The sequence below is a fragment of the Serinus canaria genome, chromosome 1, assembly GCF_022539315.1.
Source record: "Serinus canaria isolate serCan28SL12 chromosome 1, serCan2020, whole genome shotgun sequence".
In the NCBI taxonomy this organism is placed as follows: Eukaryota; Metazoa; Chordata; class Aves; order Passeriformes; family Fringillidae; genus Serinus; species Serinus canaria.
In genome coordinates, this window is record NC_066313.1 from 83,109,606 (window position 1) to 83,132,103 (window position 22,498).

The window sequence follows — 22,498 nt, forward strand, 5'->3', positions numbered from 1 at the left end:
AGTGTTAGTTTAATATTGGTTTTTAGCAAGAAATTTTATGCACATACTTAGAATTATGTGTACATAAATGTTTTATATAAATATTTGTGGCATAGATTGCTGCATGAATTGCCACTAAAGACCTTTGTTGTAGATGTGTACATGTGCATTTTCTGTTTTCTGCCAATAAATACCCTGTGCTTGTGCTTATGCTTATGAGATGTAGAACCTATTTATTCATGTTCATTAGTGGTCTGACTGTAGTGCATAAAAAAGGGCACCTTCAGAAATGTTTCCTGGACTGAGCATCAGATTAAAACTGCATCCTCTGCCAGGAAAAAAAAAAAAAAAACAAAAAACAAACTTTCATCCCAGAACAGAGTGAGTTGCAGGTAGACTGTTCATGCTTCATCCCCCGAGGTAGGTAAATGATTGGCAAAGTTATGAAGCTATTTTCCCAAGCCCTTAAAACTGCCCTTGAAATATCCCTCTCAAAATACCTGTCCTGGCAGAGAGGATCTTCATTATGATCTGATTTTCTTAATGTTTTTTTTAAATGACACAGGAGTACCAACCACACATGTTTTGGATGAACATGATTGATGCTATGTATCAAAGCCTGGTTTGCTTCTTCATCCCCTATTTTGTAAGTGTTTGGTTTAAGCCATTCTATTTCAAGCATTTGGAGGCAACACAGCTTGGACTAAATTCTGTCTTCTTTCTTACAGACTTACTATGATTCAGAGGTGGATATCTTCTCCTGGGGAACTCCCATCACCACAATAGCTCTTTTCACCATCATCCTGCATTTGGCTATTGAAACCAAAACTTGGGTAAGGTACCCACAGCCTACAGAGATGTATGCCAACCACTGGCATAGACATAATTCTTCTCTTAGTGCCACCTTTCAAAAACATAAGATGGTTGCTCCTTTCCCTCAGCACATTCTGTTTTTAGCAGGCATTTTAAAAAAGCATAGAAAGGGTTTTAAAATATGATCTGCAAACAGCTTTGTAATGTTGTATTTATAAGAATTTTTAAATATACAAGGCTCTAAACTCTTTGCTGTGCATAGCTTTGACTCCAGAAAATAAGTTCTAATTTAAGTCACAGCAAACTTCTCAGAATATAAAAATCATATACTTATGTTGTTAATTTTTTTGGTTTTTGTTCTAGACTTTTCTCCACTGGTCATCTTGCATCTTCAGTATAATTTTATTTTTCTTTGTGGCTCTGGTTTACAATGCTTCTTGCCCAGTCTGCCATCCTCCATCCAATCCCTACTGGACCATGGAAAGGCTGATGGGAGACCCTGTGTTCTATTTCACTTGCATTATATCGCCAGTTGTTGCATTGCTGCCCAGGTATTGTATCTTCTCTTGTGTCTTTTTTTGTGTGTAAAGGCACTTCATGCATATGATTGGGAGCGCAAGAACATTTTCCACTCCCCATCTTTTGTTTTGCCTAACAGCCAACTGAGTTTCTTTCAGCAGCTCATTATTTGAAATCAGGTTCTCTCACCTATTCTGTGCTCCTGACCACTGGAACAGACCACAGCTCCTGGCCAAGGACCACAGGAATGGGATAATTGTAGATTGCTGGTCAAACCTCCTGACCATGCAGAGGTTTGCTGTCCTGTGACATTTTCTGTGATGCTTCTGGATCCAGTCCATCCTCACATAAAATGCACAGTTCTCAAATTCTGCTAGTATGTTGTGAACATACTTGCTCATTTGTAGATGTAGGAAGCTTGGTCTGCAGACTTATCCCTATTGCCTTTCCTCATCAGGAAATATGAAAGACTGTGTGTAATCACAAGGTAGATCACTGGCTAAAGATACAGATTTATTACACTGCCTAATTAAGTTATTAATCAGAATGTTAGCACGGCATCCAGAGCTGTCCATCTGCAAGCTTTCTTGTGTGGAGCATAGGAACAGCCCATAGAACTGTCTTATTTTTCTGTGTTGTGCTTTTGTTTTGGATGTTTTCCCTTAATAACGTATTGGGTATTTCCTTCTTTCATTTCTTCTCACACACCTGTTGTCATCTTGCAGGTTCCTGTGCAGAACCCTTCAGGGAACACTATTCCCAACCCAGCTTCAGCTTGGACGCCAGTTGAGTAAACTGTCCCCAGAGACGCGTGCCCAGCTTCTCACCGAGTTGAATGTGAAGGAGACAGTGTGTCAGACACAACTCTTTGCAGACAGCTTCTCCCCGAGCCTTGGCTCAAATGCCAGTGATTGTTACAAGGCTGATAACCAAAGCATTCCTTTGCCAACCTCTCCTCAAACAGGGGAGTCACTTTTCCAACAGGACAAAAAGGCAGACCATAAAACAGATCAGACTGTGGCTGCCTCTCCCCAGGGTGCTGTGTTGTATGAGGAAAACAAGCTCCCCTCATCAGCAGGGAAAGGAAAGGAAAGTGGTCTGGAAAGGTCCGTGGGGTTTCATGAAGTTCAATGTGGCACTTCAGAGGTGGAGTCGTTGCCTGTGGGAACAACGTTCCCATGGAGCTCAGCAGTTGACCAAGCAGACTTCAGTTTGTTGAAGTGGATCACATCAACTCCACTGTTCAGTCACATTGGGACTGTTTTACAGGTGTCATCAAGCAGTTTACAAAATGAAGCACAGGACAGTATGTGTGTGCTTGGCTCTTCTTTGCATGTGGACTTCAAAGGCTTAAAAGAAGAGAGCTCAAATAACTTGCAGGACAAAATGAAAGGAACCCCAACCGATTGTTGTAAAAATGACAATTCTGAGACCACCTTTTTATGATGTGGGCCATAAATATATTTATATATTTTCTATTTGCACACATTTATAGTGAGATTACTCTATTTGTTTCCAAAGGTGAAACAGAAAATCAAAGGTACAGAATGATTATTTAAGAATGTTTAAATACAGTTTATAAAGAGCTTTAAATATAAAAAGAAACACTTGAAAGTTCCATTTATATTGTTTTATTTTTTCATCTCATTTTGTAAAGAAATGCCTTTTCTTTATTTTTCAGATGCTTCTCTTTTATTCTGACACATACTGTAAAAGCAAAGGATCTCTCTACCATATTCAAAAGGATTAGATTCAGCAACAATTATTGATATCATTATAGGCCATTCAGTAATCAAGGAGGAAAAACCATGATAATAAAGAGTCACTGTATTCCATCCATCATCTGCTTGCCAGTGTATTTTGTCACTGAGGCAAAGCTATGGAATTATTATACACCTCTCTGTAAATGTTAACAATATCTTACCACCACATTAATAATACTGATATTTTATAAATGACACCATGTTCTGATATTGCAGCCATAGCGTTTGATGTGTCATGATAAAACAATAAATAAATGACCATCCATATTGCAAAGTGACTTCCCAGTCTGGCATTAATTGTAACTCAGCCCTTCCCTTGGAGTTGCTGGTGTTTGGCTGGGCATGGCTTTATATCATGCTGTACAAAAAGCTTGCTGCTTGTTTGTAAGGAAGGATTTGGTGGCAGAGAACTGGTGCCTCATGTCTGCTGTAGAGTTTGAGCTGGGAAGCCTGTGATCTTGGGTGCTGGGGCACTACCACAGCCACTGCTACTGAAGAGGTCTGTTCTGCTTGCAGGTGGGGTGAAGGACTGGCAGAGTGGAATTCTGTGAGACACCTTTGCTGTGGTTTCAGTCAGCTTAAATTGAGTCCTTGGGGGTGGTGAAGCCAAATGACCAGCTGTGAGGGTACATGCTAAGCAGAGCTATTTGAGCCTGGTGCAAAGCAGGCTATGTCCAGTCCCAAAAGCAGGAAGCTGCACTGCTTTTTGAGGTTATTTCTGAGCCCACCCCACGTGGTTGTAAACCCCAGACTGCCAGTGGTACATGGGTGTGCAGCTGCCCTGTGCCAGGCTGATGGATCCCAGGGGCTTTAGCCTAGAATGCTGCTTGGTTCTTTCACACCTGGTCACCATGACCCCATGGGAACTATCTGCTGCACTTCTTTTCCTCATTGCAGGCTTTCATGAACTTTTTATTGCTTGCCATCAGTTTTTCTAAGGCCACAACTTGTTCGTGCCATGCTCTGTGCCTGGCAACCTGCCTGCCACGTGGATTGCCTCAGCGTGGTAAGACTCAGTACCTACCATCTGTCACTTGCTAATTCACTCAGGATCTTTTTTTTTTTTTCAGATTTATATACACTGGCCTCTTTCCCAAAGGCTGAATTGATAATATGATACTGTAAAGTGCCAATGAAAGGAAGAGATGAAAGCAATGTAAATAAGAGCAGTCAGCCTGTAAATATGTTACCCTCATGAAACATGACACATCCTCATGTAACTAAACTGCATTTTGGGATTAGAATTGACTAGGGACAGGGGAAAGGCACTAAGGGACTCACTATTGCAGCCTCCTGTGGACAGCTTTGAGCATGATTGATTTGAAGAAAATGCAGCTGAACTTCTTCCTTTTACTCTTGAGATAAAGAGGAACATTGGTTTCTATGTATGGGTTTAGTGGAGGAAAGCACACCTATTGACTCGTGTATTACTGGCTGAAAACATGCTGGCGCTCCTCTGCTACATAAATTGTGATAGAAATGGGGCAGTTTGAGTGGCCACTCAGTTTCCACAAAGGCATCTGCCCTGTCAGTGCCAACAGGAGCCAGGAGTGTGGGTCTTGGCACACCCCTCTGAAGCAGGGCAGATGCTGTGCTGTCACAGCACTCTCCACTCACTGGTGAGGAGCCTGCAGGACTCAGCTCAGCTGCAGAAATCTCCTTTGCTGAGGTCTCTAGCTGAGGGAGACAGCCCCTGTTCAGGTATCTCTGCTTGCTCTACCAGCCTGCTTGGTCTTGATAGAAACTGTTGGGATGACTTTGCAGGTAATCTTTTTGCAAGGTTAGCTGGCTGTATTTAACAGGTCCTGCAGAGATTGCCATTGTAAATAACTCATCTGTGTGGAGATGCAGTGTCTTTTAATGTCAGAGGAGAAGTCAAATGACACTTTGAAATGTGTAAATGTTGCCATCTGGTTAGAAATCTTCATCTGCTTGTAAAAGAGGATCTCACAGAAGGACACAGTGTCAGATACCAGGTGGGCAGGGTTCATAGGTTTGCAGGATGTTAAATTCAGTCTAAGAGTGTCACAGAGTCATTGCAGGAGCTTGCCAGGGATGTTGCAGGTGTGTGCCCTCTCTCAGTTATTGTAGCAGCCCTAACAGCCAGGTGAGTATCTCCTAAGCTTATTGACTCCTCTAAATCAGGAGTCACCTCCTTTTCACAGCAGGATTGGTGTCCCATAAGTCTTCATGGGATTTGCTGGCAGCAGAAAGGGCTGGAGCATCACTGGGGTTTGGCTCAAGGCTGTATTTCATTATACTCTTTTCAGAAAGAACATAAATTCCTCTCTGGCCATGCCCTTGCAGCACAAGATTTGGTTTTGTTGTTGTGCCTTCAGTGTTTCAAAGATTAGTTTTGTAGGTAAGGCATGGAAGGAGTCCTTTGGGACTGAGAGGTGCTCATGCACTGCCAGATAGATGTGTTAAGTTGCCACTGTGGGTGTGAGTTGTACATATGCATCATATATTTAGGGAAACTGTAGATCTCAATCCTCAGCTGCTGTAACATCATAGCATCTCCAGTATCTGCAAGATTACTTACCCCAGCTGGGAATCAGGCCTCTGAACTGCTCTATTTTGTTGCAAAATAAAAATTTTTAAAAAATCTGTAGAGATTTATTTTGAAATACCTAAGGTGTAAAATAATCCCTTCGTACTAGAAGATAAAATATCCTTATTGTGGCAGCAATCCTTCAAAAATGTATTAATTTAATCTTAAGTAAACCAAATGATCCTGCTGACCTGAAGGGAGCAGAGGCCTCAGCAGAGTGGCTGATATGCCTACAGATGGGTAGGAAGATGTGCCACAGTGAGGCCAACGTTTGCCAAACCTGCACAGAGAGTTTCCTGAAGGCAAGAACCAGGTCAGCTGGATGTTAGCAAGCAAGTTGTCTCCATTTTCTTTTGAGAGATACATTATAAAATAACATCAATAAATAATATCAATAAAATGTAAATTAAACCACAGTTTGGAGGGAAAAAAAGCCCAAACATTTCACATTTGGAAAGAAAATATTAAGCATACTAATTATTTACATTTTTAATCAATTCTCCCTTCAGCAGCCAGAAGACAAACACATCAAAGCATGTTACTTGCTGGGTTTTAGGACTTGTCAACATTTTGAAGCTGCTATTAATATTTGAAACATTTTAGCTAAATAAACACTAATTGCTTTTTGAAGCTTTATAGATGGATTTTAATAAAATAGAAAAAACTTGTAAAGTTATTCCTGTTGGTGAAGTTGAGCAGTTGTTATATCAGGCAAAACAAAGTTTTAAATGTGTGAGGCTAATCCACAAAAAGCACACAACTATTTATGAAAAGATTCCACAAAGCAATTAAAACAGTACCCACTTTTGGTCTTTTACCAACAACAGCCCCCAGTACCCTGTTTGAAATATTTGCACTGAATTCTGCAAGCACTTCTGTGCCTGCTTGATGTTGCTGGCTGAAGCAGTCCAGATGAAATTAATGACTGAGAAGAAGAGAGTTGTGAATTAAGCATCACAGAGTTTCATACTTCTTAGTCTTGTTTATGTGAACCAACTTCTCAGTGATTTATCCATTTCCAAAATTCCTTCTGGATGTATAAAGATCTATTAGAAACAGCCAGGAGTGTTCTATCAGCATGGCTCTCTAATCTCAGAAATTATATCTCACACAAATGCCAGGGCACTGGAACTGGGCATATAACTGTCAAAAGAGGAACAAAACAACCTTCCAGTGTTTTTTCCAGGCTTTTTCAGCTATACATCACTGTTTTGTGTGCTCAGTCATGAATCTGCTTGCCACCCTCCTTTTCTGGCTGCAAAACCACAGCCATACACCCTGAATAAAATTTCCTCAGAGCTTTTCAGATTACTCAGAGACTGCTCTTGCTTCTATTACATGACTTCCTCAATGACCTTGCATTGAACTTTGACTTATCATTTATTCACACCCAATTCACTGCTCAGGGCAGCAGTCTTTGCTTACTCCCAGTGCATCTCCTGAAGGCTCTACCCACTTAATCAACAAGCACTGCTTTGTTGTGCCTTGAGCCACCTTTCTAGTGTCATGCTCACTTTTTGCTCCACTCCAGGCTTATACATCCTAAACATCACTGACTGCCCAATCCACACACACAAGACATGGAGGATTTGAGAAGGTTCACTCGTTCAAGTTGCCACATAAAAGGGTTCTGCATGAACACTGGTTTCAGTAAATGAAGATGTTCAGCCTAAAATAAACTGTCAGAACTGTGTGTGCTTGAATCATCTGGGAGTGACAATTTATAAAACATAAACATAAAACTGCATCAAAACTTGAACTAAATAAATGTATTTTTTAGAGTCTCATGCTTTTGCAGCAGCTGGTTCTTGATCCAGACTGATCTATGCCTTGGGCATTTTCCAGTCCAGCATTAAATGCAGCCATGTGCTTTTGTAAGGGAGCACACATGGAAGTTCTGTAAATGTTGCTGATAAAGCCATGCAATGGGATGAAAGGCACTGCAGGAACCATGAGAAGCAGGGGCATGCAGGTGCAGCAAAGTGGGGAAGGAAAGGCAGTGCTGGATGCTATTCACAAGTCCCAGGGCTGGTGGAGAGATAAGGGGATCTTCAGAGCTTCCCAACTGCCCTTTTTTTGCCTTTGCAAAGATTCTGCACATTGCCCTCTCTGCCTGCTGGTGGACTTGACTCCATTAAGCTTAAATTTTACTGGAGCTGTACCACAAACAAACTTGGTTTGTTACTTGCAGCTGAGAATGGATAAGCATTCATTCTGACTCAGATTCAGGTAGGTCAGCACTTGCTTTGCAAACAGGAACGTGCTGGCTGTGCCCTGGTCAGGAGCTCTCCCAAGCCAGGGACCAGGGCAGGTCCCACTACTGGTCCCACAGTTCCTGTGTTGAAAACTGGGGCAGGAGCCACAGCAAAGGGACCCCGGTGCCCTTCCAGGGCAAGCAGCCCTCCACTGCTCATTAGGCTGAGACCACAGATTTGTCTGCATTGTCCTGGTAGTCACCAGGAAGGGAAGCAACAGATAACATGGCAGAGAAACTTCCTGCTCCATGAGGAATCTCCTGTGCCATTGCATAGAAGCCTCCCTGTTTCTCTCCCACACTCTCCAGTATGAATCCTGGCCATGGGAAAACCCCTGGGATGGTTGCACTTCCTGCAATGGAAGATGCTATGGGGAGTCCCCTACTGAAGGGGCCCCTGAAGCACCTGCACTGAGGCCACTGCCCCAGGGGTGAGAGGCACCTTTGCCAGTAGGAACAGCTCATCCCATGTGCCTCTCACTGAGGGTCCTTTCTGTGGAAGGAGGCTCTGTGTGGTATCTTCAGCTGAAAGATGCAACAGCAAAATGTTTTGCCCTGGCTTAAGAGGTATTCAACAGGTAAAGATTTACAAATGTCTCTGGGTCTGGGCACCCATATGCAGACAAGGGTTTTCCAACTGTCCTGGGCTGTGAAACCCTGCAGTGTATCACACACTCAAGGGGATCATGGTGCTTTGTGTGCTTTAAAATCTTCTGCAGTTTCCTGGTAGCCTGACCACCCCTAAATCTCAAAATCCAGAATTGAAAGCCACTGTTGAAAATGGCAACTGTGCCATGAGGACTATGCTTTATTGACATGGAAGAAGAGTAGTTGAAAGAAAATACTAACTTTTAAGGAAGGATTTTCTATATAGCTGCATAAGGAATTATCTCTATTTTGAGCAGCAGCTTCCATGTGGCTTTAAGTACAGATATTTGCTCTGTGCAGTAATGTCTCCCTTGATACATGAAGTGCAGTGCTACATAAATCCTTCCAAGATGAGATTTAGCATATCCTCGCCAGGGTGGGCAAAGACAGACGGGTCCTGCAGCCAGCTCTGCTGCTGGAAGGACTTTAGTTGGGTCAGCTCTCAAAGTCCTGCTTCATCAGCTCATCTTGCATAGTGCCTGTCTGTGATGTGGCCCTGTGTAAGGTACAACTAAACAAGAACCTTCTGAAAAGCAGGTTAAAGCCATCAGCATTTAGCTTGCTCATGGGTTTGCAGCATGGAAATACACAACGCATGGAAATAGTCTGTTAGTGAACACAAAATGCTTAAAAGAGCCTTCTGAGAGACTTGGAAAAGTGTCAGTGAAGAGCTGGCCAAGGCCAATAAAAGCTGCTCTAACCGGGTGGAGTGCCCATTCCCTCCGTAGGGAGACATGCTGGGACCTAAATTCCTCTTCATTATCTGGGCAGTTCCCCTAGCCAGGACAGGGTGCCGGTTTCCAGAGGCAGTGTTGATTCAGAGCTGGACCAAGGGGCCTCTCACTTTGGCCCCACAACCCCTACACACAGAACTACTGTAGCTAAAGTTAGCATTTCCTGGCACAAAATTCCCCATGGTACATTGTTGGTGCTTGTTCATCACATTTCCCAAAAGCTGCACATTATTAAGTCTCCAGTTTATTCCTGGACCACCCATTTCATGTGCATGAAGGCACTGAATTGTCCCTGCAGCCAGACTTGCTTGAATACAATTCCTACCTTTTCACCCTTCCACACTTTGCTTCCCAAAACACAAAAATGCCCACAAAAATCTACTTGGACTTTCAGAAACCCAAACCACAGCAGAGATATTGCTTACCCTTAGCACACCCAGAAACAAAGCAGAAATGTGCTAATGAAAACAGCAGAGATGCCTCTTGTTTAGATAGCATTTTGGCTGACACGTCCTTCACACCCCCCACAACTGCCCACTGAAGGGCCTGACGCTGCTTCTTATCCTATTCTTTATGTGCAAATGCTGGAAAACTTGAGAGCAAGAAGGGGGATATTGAGTTTTCACTTTAAAAACCTGAAAATGCAAAGCTCTTCCTTTTTTTTTTTTTTTTAAATCAAATTGTTGATGAAAATGTGGGGGTTATATTTACAAAAAACCCAAATTACCAACAAACTCTCAATCAACCGTGTGTACTGTTAGAGCTGCATGAACCATTTTTATCCCGAGTGGGCTGGGTGTTTGCAGTTTGTAAGATCCCTGTCATTTTGCAGACACAATTAACTTCATAGCTGGATTGTTTTGCTTAACACTCAAGAACTCAACAAAACCATTATAGCTAAAAGCTCTTTGTAAAATGATGGAAATAGAAAGTTTGAGTTGGCATCATCCAGAAACTGAGGGCAAATGATGACATCATGGGAGGTATTACAGACAAAGATTCCTCTCCCCTGGGCACCCATAGAAATTACCTGTCAGTATTAGGTACCAAGAACTGCATTTCATCTGAAGTTTTCTGAGTTTTGAAGATCAAGAGTGAATTAATTCAATAGATCCAAATGCACTGGTGGTCTCTGCAACCACCAAAAACAGGTGGCAGCATTTCCTGTCCATTGAGTGCTGCTTTCAGCAAGGCCCACAGTGCAAGGAAGCCAGGCTCTTGGATTATTCAGTGCTAAAGAGAGAAAGAAAGATGTCAGCTTTTCCAAAAATACCCCAAGTGGTTTCAGTGCGTTCAGCTGGCTGCTGTTGTAGCCCACCAGCCACCGCCCTCTTGCCAGATGGCTCCGGCTCATCCGGGACTGAAGTCGAGCAGTGACTCCCGTCATGAGGTTTTGGGGACACAGCAAATGCTGAGAGGTCTCAGGGGATACTTCTGCCCCTACCTGTCCTCAGGAAGAGGTCACAGTAAGAGTGGGGGATTGTCCCAGCCCTCTCCCAGCCCCTGGCAAACCTGCACCTTCTTTACTGCATGGAGCACCCCACACATTCCCCTCTAGAGGCAGCAACAGAAGCAGAGGAAAGCCATGTCCAAATACATCTCCAAACAAGCACCCATGGACCATTCTCCTCCCACAGTTCCCTGTTCTCATCCTAGTCTGATATAAACATTCACTGGGATCCTGCTCCAGCCAGTTTTACTTCTCCACATAGCATTACCACCATTTCATCCCATGTACTCCTGCCAGGGTGTGCTCTTTCTCCTGGGGGCCCTTTGGAAAATTAAATACAAAATATCCTATTTTTGGGAAGGGACAGCTCTGGGACACAAGTCTTACATCTGTGTGCACCAGGAGGTGCTTTACCAGTGAACAATTTTACAGGTACAGGTGCTCCACCGTATTTTCCATTCTGTGGAATCTGCAGAGAAAACCTGCTTAAAAATTTAATAGGATTCATCCCATCCCCTTCTCTTCTCCAGCACTGCTCTGAGTGTGGAATTACTCCTGCCTGGCAGCTCTGTGCCAGGGACAGCTCTTCAGCTCATCATCCTTGTCCATCCTCAAGGATGGGCCCACAGCTGGCACCTCCAGCACAGTCTGGAGGTCACTGTCTCTGGCTGGGCCAGGCCAGGGGTAACTGTGCTCAGGAGCTGCCACAGCCCCCTGCTGTGTTTTGAAGAGGAGAACACTTTCATTTTTCAAAGAAAGCAGAAGGAAACATGCAGGCTTCCTCATGTTTAAATAATAGACTTTTGAACACTACTTAGAGGTAATTCAGTGTTGTCTGAAGAGAGAAGTAATTTACATTTTCTTTGTTTGGTGTTTGTTTGGAGCAGGAAAAAACCCTAAGAAATATAAGTGACTGTATTACCACACTGTGGCCTTTTGTTTTTAATCACCTGCTTGAAGTCCAAAAAGCCCTTGTATCCTTCTATTCCCACTCCTGCCTTTCATTTCCAGCCACTTGTTATCTTCAAAGAGAAAGTGATTCTGCATAGAGGGAGAGAAAAAAGTTCACAACAAAAAAAAAAACAAAAAACAAAACTGTATATTTATTTGAAAGCAATGTGGAGATTTTAAACCTGTAACTAGGTGTCTTGAGACAACAGCTCAGCTTCAAGGGTCTCCAAGCAGGAAAACCACATTTTGCTCCTTACAAAGCCAAAAAAAGAAAGTGTTAACTAAAATCTGTAATATTAATTGTGTTTGCTTCAGATTTAAGGGAGACTTATCCTTAAGAGACTTGTTTGAGCCAGGTTTGTGAAGACTATTTAAAAGGTCGGGATATTTTCACACCACTGTTAATCTGGAAAAAGACCAGACTACATTGAAAATTGAGCTTCCCAAAATAGCACACACACAGCAAACTCATCCTGTACCTAATTATTACTTTTGTACCAGCCCCCCTCCCCCCATTTTTAAGGGTGTGGCTTTCTGGGAGAGCTGTCCCCAGCCGGAGAGTCCCGAGGGTCCCTGGGCTCTGCACGGGGCACACCCAGGGGCTGGGTGGTGCCTGGGCACAGCAGTGCCTGTCTGTGTCAGCCTGTGACAAACCTCCAAAACAAACCAGCACACAAAGGCAGGCTTGTCTGCTGCCCCACACCAGTCACTCAGAGTTTCCTATGCAGGGCTGCTCTGTTCTAGAGCTTGTCCTTGGCAGTGCAGGGCAAGCAGACAAGCTTTAGACCCAATAAAGAAATAACCCAAAAGCCAGGAGAAAAAGAGTAATAGTGGGGAGATTTTTTTCCCCCATCATTAAAAAAGAAGAAAGATGCTACAATGGTGCTGAGTTTTAGTAAGGTGTTTTTTTTCTTTTCACCTCCTTGATAAACCTGTGGCACCATAAATCTTGGCACTCAGCATTCCTCTCTGCAGTCCTTTGTAACCAAAGAGGAGGCATGTTTATACACTGCCTGAGGAGTGAGCCATCTCCCTGCACTCAATTACCCCAGTACCGACATTCAGTCAAAGGCCACAAGTGAATAAACAATAAACCACTCCAGTCACTTTTGGCTGCCATCTCTGCACGAGCCAGGGAGGGCTGTTGGGAAGGCAGTGCCTTTCCCCTGCACCAGCACAGCCAGAAAGAGGAAATGAATTCTGCTGCAGTGAGAGGGCAGCAGGCTCTATACAGACATGATGGGATCCAGCAGGATGCTGCAGGATGCTGTGGGTGCCACAGGATGCAGCAGAACCTGCTGGAGGACAAGATGTGTTTGTGCCACAGATGCTGCCGTGGGCTCTCCAGGCTACTGGCAGGGACAGGATGCCACCCCTTCAGAGGCAGCTGCCATCATCCCTGTGTAACTTCCTGATGTGTGGATAAAAGCCCAGTGCAGGTGCAGAGGAGCTGGGCACTCAGGCCTGTTTGAGCCCCCTCTGAGCACAGATGCCAGGCTCACTCCCTTGTACAAAACCCTGAGGGGGGGGCAGGCAGCCCAAGATGAATGCATTCATGTCCCAGGCATATTTCTCATCCCAGTGGAAAGGGCAGCACAACTTGGCATCTCATTCTGGCACCCAGCAAGGCTGCATCTTGTATTTGCAGGCCAGAGCAAATGTCCTCAAGGCCCATGTAAGAATTATAGACTGAAGTGATCATCTATCAGAACACCAGGATGGAGGCTCCCTGCTTGCTTCAGCCACTGGACCAGGAGGAAAACTGACTGATGATTCCCACTCAAACCATGAAATGAAACCCAGCAGGAATAGAGCAGCTTCCTGACTCTCATGCCACCCCCCACCTCATGGCCAAAAAGTCCCAACCACCTTTCCAGACAGAAATTCTCCTTTGGGAAGCACCCAACAGCAACAACAGCAACCCCTTCTTGTTTGTTCCACATGTGCTTGCTCCAAGAAGGTAACAAGCTTGATACCAAAGCAGCACCTTCTGTTGGTCGTCATCTTGGGATGTGGCTCAACTAAAAAAAGTAAAAAAGGCTGAACTAGACACACAGACTGAGACTCCCCTAAAAGTGAAGTTTTTATGCTCAGCATTCAGCCTCTGCATCTGTGGAGACACACACACACACACACACCCCTCCTCTTTTTACACCCCTGTTTACAATCATCCATCTCTTCCCACCAACCTGAGAAGCCACATTGATTGAACAGTGAAGCTATTGTTAGCTGGGAAAAGCTTGATCCTTTTTTTTTTCCTGTTACTATACAAGATACCTTAACTTGGGGACATTCTAGAATTTTTTTCCACAACTCATAAAAATTTGTATGGTTTTTTTTTTTTTTTAGTAAACTACCAGCACTTTAATTTGCTTTCTCTCAAGTTAATTGATTTATTTGGGCTTGTCTAGAAATGTCAGGTTTCTTTTTAATTTTATATTGGGTTTTGCATGGTAAGGTTTTGTCAGTGTGGGACTGCAGGGATGGCTTCTGTGACTAAGTGCCAGGCACTTCATTTGTGTCCAGTGAGGTCAGTGCCATCCAGCTCCAGTAAAGATCTGCTGCTGTCCAAGGCTGAGCCCATTGGTGACAGTGGCACTTGTGCTGGAGAAGTTCATGAAATAGTGAGGTTGAGCCTGGGAAGAGGAAAGAGGTGAGGGGAAGCTGTTTTAAAATTTGGGTTTGTTCCTCATTACCCTACTCTTACTTGGTTGATAATAAATTATAATAAACTAAACTAATTTCCTCAAACTGAGTCTGTGTTGCTTGTGATGGTAACTGGTGAGTGATTTCTCCCTGCCCTTATCCTGACCCACAATCTGTTTTTTATGTTTTTCTCCCCTGTGTCCAGCTGAGGAGGAGAGTGATAGAGCAGCTTTGGTGGGTACCTGGTATCCAGTCAGGATCAGCCCACCACACATCTATTCATCTACTCAGTAAAATACCATCAGCTTTTTCAAGTGCTTGTTTACCTTAAAAATATCCAAAAGAAAATAAATTGGGTACTTTTTCTTTCCTTTGCTGTAAGCTGTATTGATTTAGGAAGGTGCCAGCTGATTTCTGTGCATTTTTTAAATTATTATTTTCTGACTGATGTATGTCTAGAGTTACTGGCCACAACACTCCCTTAGGTAAATCCAGAACCCAGAACATGGCAGTGCATGACTACAAAGCATCCCACCCCAAATCCTGCTTTTAAGCCTGGCCACTCCCTTGTTTTTCCTATTTTTTTTTTTGTGGCCTGTATTCATATTGGGTTATTGAAGGAAAACTTCTGTCTGAGGAGTGGATCCTTCCTCATGCTCTTAAAAAATGAGAGCCCTGTTTCATTCCCACTTCTCACTGTAGGAAGCTATAGTCTGAGCCTTGCTCCATGAGAAAATCCCCACCCTTCTGGGCAGCACTCTGCATGTAACAAAATCTAGGACCATTTTTGCATTCCCTCACCAGAGCTGCCATTACTCTTATGAGCCTGTCATCCTCCTGGGCAGTGTCACTGCTGGGGATACCCTGGCAGCATAAAAAAGGCCAGCAGGGCCTGATTCAGGGTAGATTAAAGAGGGATTTTGCTACCAGAAATTTTGACAAGAAGGGTTTTTCAAAGTATGGTCACTTGTGGCAGTCAGGTCATCTGACAAAAGATAAGGGATTTAGGGGGCTTGAGCTGAAGCACTGCCCCTCCTTACGCCCTGGTTTGTCCTATTTCCTTCAGCCACTGACTGAAAAAGATCCTTTGTGCCAAAAAAAATCCCTTTTATTAGCTGTGTGCTTAATTGAAGCTCTGGAAATGCTGCCTGGGGTATTTAGATCACAACTGCATCATGCAACTGAGGAAGTCTGTGGGAAACACTGCATTTTGCTGCTTCTTTGGTTTTTTTTTTTTTTTTTTTTGGAATGGCTGTGACAGTACAGCCAAATTTTTGCTCTCTGGGAGGGTGACATGTGCTTGGACCAGGGCTGTGGGAGTGAAGCTGCAAAGCCACCATGGGCTATAACATCAGAGGAGCTTCACAGCGTTAAAGAAAACTCAGCAAAGATTTCCTTCCTGGGGAACAGTCAGGGTCTGAGCCCACCCTGGGCAATGCAAAATACAGGGTGCCAAGACTCCCAAATCCAGGCTGAAAATTCCTGCCATTCTCCTGAACATGAAATGCCCAAAAAAAAAAAAAAAAAAAAAAAGATAAAAATCTACACCCCCTGAGTGTCAGGGCTGCTGTAAGGGCAGGGAATGCACCAGGCTGTGGAGTGCAAAAGCATGACCTGCATGAGGAAACCTGGGAGGTAGTCTGTTCCACACCTGAAGGGAAGTCCTGCAGTGACCAGCAAGAGCTACTGCCCTTGGAGGAATTATGGACAGTGGTGAGAAACTTGCTGGATCTCTGGGCTTCACCCATGCTGCTCCTGCCCTGAAGATTTGGAGACCAACAGGGGCATAAGAATTTTTCTGTATAACACTTGCCCAGAAACTGAATTCAGTATTTTCCCTTTTCACCTTCCCTCAACTCCATTCCCTTCCAATCTCTCCTTGGGAAAATATCTCCAACAGGGCTTTAATGTATTTTCTTTCCTAGGAATCACTTTCTTCTTGCTAGCAAAAGGTGGGAAAATGGAGCTGCCCTTACTGAGAGATTTTTAAGCCCCAGAACACCACCCTGGGGATGTTTCAGCAGCTGTGTCTGAGCACAGGGCTGAGGGTGCTCCCCAGAGCCCTCTGAGAATGTCACTATTTCAGTTCAGTCCATGAAAAAAGTGATGAGGATGAAAAAAGGATGAAGCCAGAAACCAAACACCAGGCAGAAATCCTGCAGCTTAACCAAGAAACAAAACTCTGCTTTCTCTGGAGCAGCACCTCACTGCCCCAAAATGAACAGGAATTAATGGCAGGAATTGTCCTGGGTTTCTCTTCATGAAATAGTACAGACAGGGCCATTTATTCTGAGGTTAGTAACAGAAGCAATCCTGCACTTTTACTTGTGCTAAAAAAGCAGATTTTTTTTTCCAAGTTTCACCAGTTTCTGGTTGAAGTTTTGGACTGAGGCCGTCAGTGAGGAGGCAGAGCTGAACCTGTGCTGCTGCTATCTGTGGTACCACAGAGCAGCTGCCCTGAGGTGGCTGTCATGCCCTGAGATGGCTGGAGTGCCTGTGCAATGCCAAACCACACAACCCCTGTGTTGTTTACATTAACCAGCAGCACAGTCTGCACTCCTGCATGCAGGGCTAGGCAGACATTGGCTCCACACCTTCAGGTTTCTTTCCTGCTTGTCCAAAATGCATCCATGCCATATTTCCTGGAGCAGAACTTGCTTTTGCTTCTCAACCCTGCTCAAAAAGCTGCTGAGGTGAGGACAGCAGAAAACCTCTGTATTCCCTTTTTCCCCTTTAGCATTAAATAGAACGCAAACAAGAAAACAGATTAAATAACATGCCTTTCAGGGCATATGTTGCATAATACTATAGAGAGCACAAGCTTTTAAAGCAAATCTCTCCACTAAAATGAAAACAAACTGCTCTAAATAGCATTTTCTAGGCTCAGCGGGGGCAGGGGGATGCCGATTTCCATGCTACTCCTCTACAGCTTGTTAGCAGGCATTGAGAAACATATGCACTTTCCTTAAAAAATGCTGTTAGGCAGTTATTATCCAGCCTTCAAATTTTCTGGCAACCTGTGCACTTGCATCACCATGGCAGGGATATTCTGCACCCTCTTGCATGCAGGTGTACAGAAAAGAAATAAATCAGAGTTTTATCTTTTTTTTTTGGTCCCAGCTCTCAGCACCTGGCCCTCGGCCCAAGGTACAGATGGGGAGGTTGGTCCAGAAGCTGCATGTCTGTGGTGCATGTAGTTATTTGTCAGTGGGGCTTGTTTTCATCCCTGCAGGGGCAATAATATAAAAAGCTGCATCAAGACTGAGATGAGATAAGAAACTGCAGAGGGCCTGGAGTCTTAGGGAGGCAGATGGGACATTAACAGTTGGAAATGACATGGGGTTTTTCCAAAATCCACATGTTCCCAACTAGATTTTTGCAAACCATGCACATCTTTCAGAAGAACCTTTCCCCCCCAAAAAAATGAAAAAGAAAAATTTAGGGCCTTAAAAGTTACAGTGTTAAAGCATTAAACACTTCAATTTTTTCATTTTTGAGAAGTTGATGGTAACAGAAATCCAAGTACAAGTATCCCAAGGAGAGAAGAAAATCTTGATTAATGAATGTTATTTTCAGAAAACTACCTGAATTTAGGGCTCAACAAAATCTTTAGAACTTAGCAGGACCTGAAGCAAATACTATGCCTGACTTCCATTGCCTTATATCCCTTAGCCAGAAAACACCAAAGAAAAGCTGAAGGACTTTGAGAGGTAGCCCAGTACCCTCAACATCAGCATTTCTCTAACCTCTCCCTCAGTCTGAGAGCAAAACCAAAGTGCAATGTGAAATCCAAGACAGAGCAATTTTCATCCCAGCCATCTTCCAGCAGAGACCCTGTGTGATTTCAAAGGGCAATAGTGACCCATATATATTTTGATAACTAAACTATGCACTATGTTTGCCCAACTAAAGCACTTTTGAAATCTTGCTGCTTTAAGTTGTATTTTGACTGCATGGAGAGACACAGGTTTTCCACATTTAACTGCTGTATTTTCACCCAGAGGGGCATTTTGTTCTATAGCAATACTTTAATAATTTTAGCAACATTTAACTCATCATGGAGCATAATCATAGAAAACATCTAGTTACTTGGTGGAGCTGGTAAACTGGAAGAAAGACACAAAAGGAAGGAGAAGAAAGGGGCTGAGCCTAGAAAGGTACAGGAGCTGTCAGTTGCATTGCTGGTAAAAGGTAAAAAGCAGAGTACTGGATTTCTGGGACAAAAATATGACTAAGAGTTTTGATTCTTGATCTTTGAGGCTACAAGTCCTGCAAAGATGTAGAGATGATTGCCTTTAGCAATGAGCAGCAGAAAGATATAATGTGTAGCAGGAATTCCTTTTGGTACCTATTTGGTTTGTAGACATAATTCAGAGGCTTCTTACATGGTTAAACTGAAGATACTTGCTCTAAAAATAATTAAAACTGGACCTGAATATCATCTGGTACTCTGGGGACCATCCAGACTTCCCCAACCTGCCTTGTTTGCAGACCAAGCTCAATTAGAGAGATTTTCACTCACTTCATTATCTTTAAAGTGGAGAAGGCACCTTAAGCCCTGTGTCAAGGGGATGAGTGCTGTTGGTCAGCACAGTGGTTCTCAGCCTTAAGTTCCCTGAAGGGCTGCAAATGTCCTGCCTCCAAGACACTGCTGGCTGGACCTCCCAGCTGAGCAACCCAGAACACACCCAAGGTAAGAACACACTCAATAGGACCAAGGTTTCTTATTTCAGGTGCACCCATCCCAGTCCCAAAGCTCTTCATCCTTTTTAAAAGGATCTAAATGATGAGTATTACTCCCCACTGTCAGATCAGAGGCTTTCCTGGAAAGGGTTTCCTTGTTAGAGAAACAAGATTGTCACAGGCTTTGTGCCAAGGCTGGAGGACATCTCTTGGGCTGGTTGTGAAGTGCTTTCAGGATCTGCCTCAGAGGAGTATCAAGAGTGCTTGAAGGGATTCAAGGAAAATGCTGCACCCCCAGAGACCCCCACAGCAGCAGTTTGGCTCCCACCTACTCTTGGATGTGCAAATTGCTCCATGCAACTATTTATCCATCCTTCTTCAGCTCTACCAAGTTCCTTTGATTAGGCTGAGTGCATAATATAGTAATAACCCTCTCCAGTACTTTGGAAAACCTGCTCCAGCAGAGCTGTGGTTTGCTGTTGTCAGTGAAGGTGTTGGAAAGAGATACCTGCTTCTCTATTCATTGTAGAGGAAATCTCCCCTGTTCCTGTAGAATGATAAAGGGAACCTTAAAGGAAAACCTGCATTTCTGAGGATTTTTCTCTTCATTAAAAAAGTTAGTGATGTGAGGCCCAGCACACCAGAGCAATCTGGTTGTGCTAGGGAACTGCAGGGGTCAGCATGTCCATCCTGAACTTCTGTGTAAGCTTGGGAAAAGGACGCTCACAAATGCCTCGTGTTTTGAGACAGCTGAATGTGCCCCAGTGTACTGGGTGCCATACCCTGGAGGGGGTTTTGAGGCAGAGGCAGCTCCAGGGCAGGTACAAGGGAGCAGCTGCCCCAGGCAAGCAGGGGGGTGGCCTCTCTCTTGGGCATTGATCCCTCCCACTGCTCAGTTATGTGGTCTGTGCCTGCATATGTAAGGGCTTGAGCTGCAACAATCTGCGGGGACACGTTTAATCTTCCTTGAACACACTCACTCTTACTCTTGTCCTGCCACTGCATTTGCCAAGGCATGACATCCTGCTGCTCTCTTTGATGTTGCTGCTGTGGTCACACCTAGGCTGTCCATCCATCCAGACTGCCAGGTGCCCCATTTGCTGGCTCTAATACAGGTTTTCCAAAGTACTGGGGAGGGTTATTGCTATGTAATGCACTCAGCCTAATCAAAGGATCTTGGTAGAGCTGCAGAGGAGTTGATGAAGCTTCCCCAGGGGAAAGTCACCTGCTTGGACCTGGCCTTACAAGCAAGGAGTGATATTTATTCACTCTATTACAAGACAAGAATAAGCTGTCTGGAGCAGATCCAAGTTGACCTGCTTCACTACTAAAGAAAATGCATCCAATCAAACTGTTGCATGTGCCTCTGCTCCCAGCCATTAGAGGGAATTAGTATTTCTCATGCAACCTCCTCCTCCTGTCATTTTGTCTTCAGACACTGGCACTGGGCTGGTGAGCTGGTCCTGCTAGCTGGCCTGAAGGTTGCATCCCCTGGCTTGTTTAGCACTGTGGGAGTGCTCTGCTGCAAATGTGGGAAGTGGGGACCACTTCCTAATGGCAGAAGGAACTAACCAAAGCACACAGGTAGAAAGTGCACCACAGCATCTGCTCTCTGCCCTTCCAAAGAAAAGCAACCTTTCCTCTCTCCAAATGTCCCGTGTTCCATCTAGATGAGCAGTCCCAGAGGTGAGTCCCACTTATTGGAGGAAAGCAGTGTGGTTTTTGCAACTTACACCTCTGATTCTGTTACAGGAGAGAAAAGTGCTTTCATTGCCCGATTCTCACAAGTCTGGCACCTGGATTTCTTGCCTGTTGTTTACACCAAGCACATTTTTTCAGTGTGCTGGGTCTCACCTGCCTCAAAGCATAAATGCAGTTAAAGTGTGATTCACAAAATATGCTTTCACTACGGCTCACAAAAAATGGGAAGGGGATAGTTTTGTCCTGGCATGTAATAAAATGTCAATATTTTTCCTCAAAAATTGCAAATCAAACTTGTTTTCCAGCCAACTCTCCTTGCTGAAAATCAAAAGCCTTCCTCTTTCATGAGAAATTCAAGACCACAAAACCCTGGTATATTTTAAGCAGAAAATAGTATTTTCCATAAGGACTGGAAAGCTACTCACAAGGCATACCTCCCTTTGTCTTCTGTGGTATTCCCAGACCTACGTACAACATACATTTCAGGAGCAGGTAACCAGGTAACTACACTGCATAATTCACATTTATGGACATGTCTGTGACAACAGAGATAGACTGGACTCATAATTTCCCTCTGAGCCTTTTGAGCTGCAGGAGGCTTGAGCCCATGTAAGACTGTCTGGGGCAAGGATCCCACTGCTGCTTTGCATGGGGTGTCCATTTCCCACATTTCTGTCTCTATATTTTTTCAGTGTTTGTGGAAATACATAGATATCATCCAGCTCTGGGAATATCTGGGATATGACCAACACAGAAAGGACATCAGCCATAGGGTGAGTCCCCAGAAGGGCTACCATGTTGATCAGAACATCCCTCTCAAGTTGATGGGGCACGCCTCCTTACAGGGAAAGGCTGAGAGATTTGGATTGTTCAGCCTGGAAAAGAGAAGATTGAGGTCTTCCAGCACCTGAAAGAAACCTACAAGACAGAGAGAGGAACTTTTGACAAGAGTGATTGCACCAGGCTTCAAACTGAAAGAGAGTAGGATTAGATCAGATATTATGAAGATATTCTTTACTATGAGAGTGCTGAGGCACTGAAACAGCTGCCCAGAGAAGCTTCCAGGGATGCCCCATCCCTGGAAGTATTCAAGGCCAGGTTGGATGGAGCTCTGATCAACGTGGTCTAGTGGAAAGGGTCCCTGTCCATGGAACAAAGGTTGGAATAAGATGATCTCTAAGTTCATTCTATGATTCCATGCTATAGGTACAGGTACAGGTACAGATATAGATAAACTTTTTTTTATAGTAAGATACACTTTTCTTCTTAGGAGGTAAATAAATGTATCTAGGGATGCCTGACTATACTAGCTTTCAAAAAAAAAAATATATGTATATTTTTTTTTTTCACACATACCCATGTTGTCTAAGTGCAATACTATAGGAAGATTAGTTTCAAGCTTCCTCTGTTTCATAAGTGCCTCAGCAGAACTGCATAAACAAGCACAATACAAGGATATAAAGGGTGTGGGAGTAATTTTTTAAAACAGACGGTAACACAAGTAGCTGATAACAGCAAAAAAGAAGTGATTGCCTCAGAAACTGGAAGTCTCTATAGCTGAATGGTGCATTTTCTCCTTTTTGACCTCAAGAGCATTCAGGAGTAAAAGGTGACTGTCCTGCTTTGCTGTCTCATTCAAATCTGGTGCTCTAGCTGATTTTGAGCACTGAACGTGTGCTCAAGGATGCATTTCTCTCCCATTTCTGCTCTTGTTTGCAGACAGTCAGAGAGTATTAAATATTACCAAAAAAGGATGCCAAAATTAAATTCTCAGAGGAAGGCATTTTTCAAAGATTATTCATCATT

General features: G+C 43.8%; 1 protein-coding gene across 2 annotated transcripts in view; it reads left to right on the forward strand.

The window, feature by feature from the left end:
- ATP10A (ATPase phospholipid transporting 10A (putative)) overlaps positions 1-3,329 on the forward strand; it is a 108,199-nt gene extending 104,870 nt beyond the window's left edge. The window contains exons 18-21 of one of the 2 annotated variants that reach the window (XM_030234832.2): positions 545-625; positions 708-812; positions 1,156-1,343; positions 2,037-3,328. In XM_030234832.2, coding sequence (XP_030090692.2) covers positions 545-625; positions 708-812; positions 1,156-1,343; positions 2,037-2,757 — 1,095 coding nt within the window. In that variant the 3' untranslated portion in view covers positions 2,758-3,328. Of the gene's footprint in view, positions 1-544; positions 626-707; positions 813-1,155; positions 1,344-2,036 lie in introns of both variants that reach the window. The other variant, XM_050975478.1, reaches the window with a different exon arrangement.
- The last annotated feature ends 19,169 nt before the right edge of the window (positions 3,330-22,498 follow it).